At 49.3% G+C, this 3,720-nt stretch overlaps 2 protein-coding genes across 2 annotated transcripts; one reads left to right on the plus strand and one right to left on the minus strand.

Moving 5' to 3' along the window:
- Positions 1-129: 129 nt before the first annotated feature.
- FIBRA_09538 (uncharacterized protein) lies at positions 130-420 on the plus strand (the record flags this gene model as incomplete). Its single annotated transcript, XM_012321828.1, has 2 exons — positions 130-141; positions 196-420. 2 exons carry the CDS (start codon positions 130-132, stop codon positions 418-420), a joined length of 237 nt encoding a protein of 78 aa, XP_012177218.1.
- Positions 421-1,687: 1,267 nt separating this feature from the next.
- On the minus strand, positions 1,688-2,688 carry FIBRA_09539 (uncharacterized protein; the record flags this gene model as incomplete). The annotated part of the gene is made up of 3 exons (XM_012321829.1): positions 1,688-2,144; positions 2,197-2,465; positions 2,527-2,688. The coding sequence occupies 3 exons, from the start codon at positions 2,686-2,688 to the stop codon at positions 1,688-1,690; spliced, it is 888 nt and encodes a 295-aa protein (XP_012177219.1).
- Positions 2,689-3,720: the final 1,032 nt, after the last annotated feature.

Here is a 3,720-nt window from a genome sequence, read left to right on the forward strand (position 1 = left end):
TGCGCGCTGGGTCGGTATTGTCTGGATCTGGGTACGTCCTCTTTCCTCCAGGGTACGTATCCGTGTCTGACTGGTCTATGTTCACAGGACATTGTCTGGTTCATCCCCCTCGATTGGATCAAGTTTGCCATGAAGGCAACGGTAATCAAGAAGCTTCGTGCACGGCGCACTGCGGAGATCGCTCAGACTGCGCAGCAGCATCCCGATGGCGTCCCCGCCGTTCGCACACAGTCTCGCGTGGCGTCCGTGAACGAGTCGCTCTATTCGAACCGTGTGTCGTTCATCCGCCGCGCTGCCCGCAAAGTGGGCTTCGGGCAAAAGGTGTCGATGAAGCCCGAGGAGCTGCAGCGCTTCAGCAGCATGCAAGTCCAGCGCGCCGGTGCCACGCTCGCGCGGAACCCGTCGCGCACCGCGGCGTGATCACGATTGGCACGTTGGTTCAACTTCAACTACGTACATACATCCACGGACTCACGTTCTGTTCTAACCCTACGCATTGCTTTCCGATTTTGACGTCTGTATTATAACGCAAAGTAGTAGCCTCTTTTGAGGGGCGCCTCATGAGTATACGATATAGAGTAACTTGTTTTTCACGTCGTTAATATAATGAAGAGTCTTTCTTGTCCAGATGGGTGATGCATCTGCCGAGTGCTATTTACGATCCACAAGTTGAAGCAAACATTGGACAAAGGGCAGGACGCTACGTTTCGCAGTTCGACAGTGTCAACGCGAGGCTATAAGGCCTTCATGACCTCTCAGTATGAAACGCACGTTACAATAATGTCATGAGACCCGTAGTCCCTTCGACAAGTCCAGAAAGGTGGAATAATGCCACGCCGACCGAAGTATCATTGGTATACAACGGCAAGAGTCGTCAGTAAGTGCCCACAAAGCACAAGCACGAAGAGATATAATATCCGTCGTCTGACAATCACTTCACGGGTCTCCGAATTTATCGGCCCGGGGGGGGGCTGCTGATCTTGAGTAGAATGGTGCGACAGGTTCGACAGTGACGGTCGAAGAGTCTTATGTTGAGCTGAGGGGTGTCTTGTCTTGTTCAACGGTAGTTTTGAGTTGGAGCACGGCTGCACACTAGAAGACAAACTCTGAAATTGGTATTATAAACACAACGTGCAAATGTACTATCTCAGTCTGGTAGACACAAAATGTGGGCACGTCCAGACTGTCGCAAATTTGGCGACATAAATACTAGGATAGGAATGCCAGTGAAAGTAAGTAGTAGCTCCGATGCCCATCGCATGTGCTCTCGATTTTGCGCGACTTGTCGTCCAAGGCATCCAGGCGGTCTAGAAGCCCTAATTATGCTAGGGGCACGCCGTAGGTTGTCATTTTGCGCTCAACATACTGATCCAAGGACCATGAGAAAAGCGCTGACGACACAGCCAGCCTGTTGGAGATCTGTCAGAGACTACGATGGGGAATAAACTTGGGAGCATACAATCATTCCAGTCAGCGTACTCGTCCCCATTGAACGGTTGGCAGAAGAAGTGGAAGTGTCAGAGCCAGCTGAATTCGAACCAGTGGCGCCAGCACTCGTTGTCGAGCTTCTAACAGTGGTGGAAGCATTGACATTTGAAGTACTCGTGGTTCCTGCGGCGGTTGAGGAAGTCGTTACTGAGGCGCTAAAGCACTGTATAGTAATAGCTCTCCGAGTACGACAGAGTGCTCACCTAGGAACTGCGTCATACAACACGACTGACCCCAAATTGAAATTTGCGCCCAAGTTTGTAACGTCGACGCGATAGGTGTGGTTTCTATCCAAACCCGTTGCCAAGAATTTCGGTACATCCAGATCAGACCAGTGCGATCGCGGGCTGTACTGAATGCTAGGGCCTGGCAGGTATGCTTGCGCATCCGTCTCCGGCAGTTCAGGTGATACTTGGACCGTGTATAGTCCTTGAGTCCAGTCTCCGCTGCCATACATTTCGAATGCGATACTTTCGTTGACGTAGAATGTAAGCCCCGCGTAGAGCACAGACGTTGTGATGCAGGCGTAGTGATCCGCAGCCGACTGGTTTAAATACAAGACGGTAGTTGACCAATCGTCGCCGTCGGTGATAAAGAACGGGTTCTGCTCCGACGAGTCAATAACCGCACTGATATTCTTCGTCTGCACGACAGTACTGAACCAAATTATTAGATAACATAGACAATGCGATACAGAATACTGCGCACCCGCTTTCGCCCATGCCTGTCGTCACAGTTGCACCGTAGATTGTGGCTTCATTCTCCCAGATTGTGAACACGAGGTTGTGCTTCCCGTACTGCAGATCAGTCTGATTGAAGAGCACGTTGTTGAACGTGCTTTCATTGGGGAACATCAAAGCTTCGTCAAGCGAAACAGAGTAAGTTCCCGGCTCGGCTTCTCCATACAGCCACACAGCTGTACCAGTCCATTCGAAAATCAGGTAAGCACCGGAGAATGTCGTTGTGTGCGAGCTTGTCTATGTAGTTAAGCAAATGAGAGAAATTCAACCGCAGTAAAAAGCGTATTCAGTGACTCACCCCGACTCCAAAATTGTTGTCAAAAGACCAGTCGTCGAACGAACTCCCGGAATACGATACGTTCCACTGGGTATCAACAGGTCCATCTCGATACGGATAAAATCGAATAATGGGGGATTGGTCTGTGAAGGTAAAGTTGTAAGGAACAAGGCCACTGGACATCGTGGGATTCTCAACGAGATGAAGATGGAAATGACAGGTAGTATGCGGTAAACGAGTGTTGTAGAGCTCGAACGAGCGTAAGAGAAAAATCTCGGGCTATGAAGAGACTGCAGAGTGGTACATAAACCACCTTGCCTTATAGCCATTCCAACAGGTATGATAGAATCATCCGCCGACATTCACGGAGAACATGCGCCTTCCTGGGCGGGAATCTGTCAGAGAAAAGCCGCAATCAAATAGATTCTGAAAGCTGTCAAGTTTGGTGACTGTCGAACGAGCAAAGGAGAAAGCGTACATCCATCTGCGAAGTGCTTTCTCTTCATGTCTGGAGGGCATAGGAGGCATCCTATTCTAACACTATGATATTGCATGTGTATGGCCGGCTTAATGTTCCCAGTATTCTGGCCTCGTATTTGGCGTCAGCGCTTATAGAACGAGTCATTTCGTCTTGTGCCTGGCAGGACCAAACAACGTCAAAATTCATACCTGTCGCAGTTACACCAGCGTGCTCGGAAGTGTTGCAAGGGGCGAAAGTACGTGGTTGTCTAGCCTCAATGGCATAGCTAACCTGAAGTAGCTCCAGGGCATTTGTGCCTACAGGGTGTAGACCGTCTGCAAAATGTCCGCACCACAAAGGGATAGGAATACGGGACACGCTTTCAGGGGCTAGGCACAGGTAGCAAAGGATTGTCAGAGTCATGTGGAGGCATCAGAGCTCTGAGGTTTGGAGAGCCACTACATAAGGATAATCCTATTCACACATCAGTCCTGAGCCATAATTATAGAGATTATAACAGGTATACTGGAGTGTGGGACATGTGATATATGTACTTGGGGCACACCTGTGGCTTGGCATTATCAATGTGTTTGGTATAGGAACCTAATCATGACTCAATATTGTTGTCTCAGTGATAGCCATGTGGCTTACCTCAATTGTCACAACATGTATGTTGAACAAATAGTGAGATGCTGTTACAGCTTTGAGGGGGAGGTTCTCTTTTCTTTCCTAACTATTTGTTGTTGACCCTGTAA

The sequence above is a fragment of the Fibroporia radiculosa genome (assembly GCF_000313525.1).
Source record: "Fibroporia radiculosa TFFH 294 genomic supercontigs, scaffold63751, whole genome shotgun sequence".
Taxonomy (NCBI): Eukaryota; Fungi; Basidiomycota; class Agaricomycetes; order Polyporales; family Fibroporiaceae; genus Fibroporia; species Fibroporia radiculosa.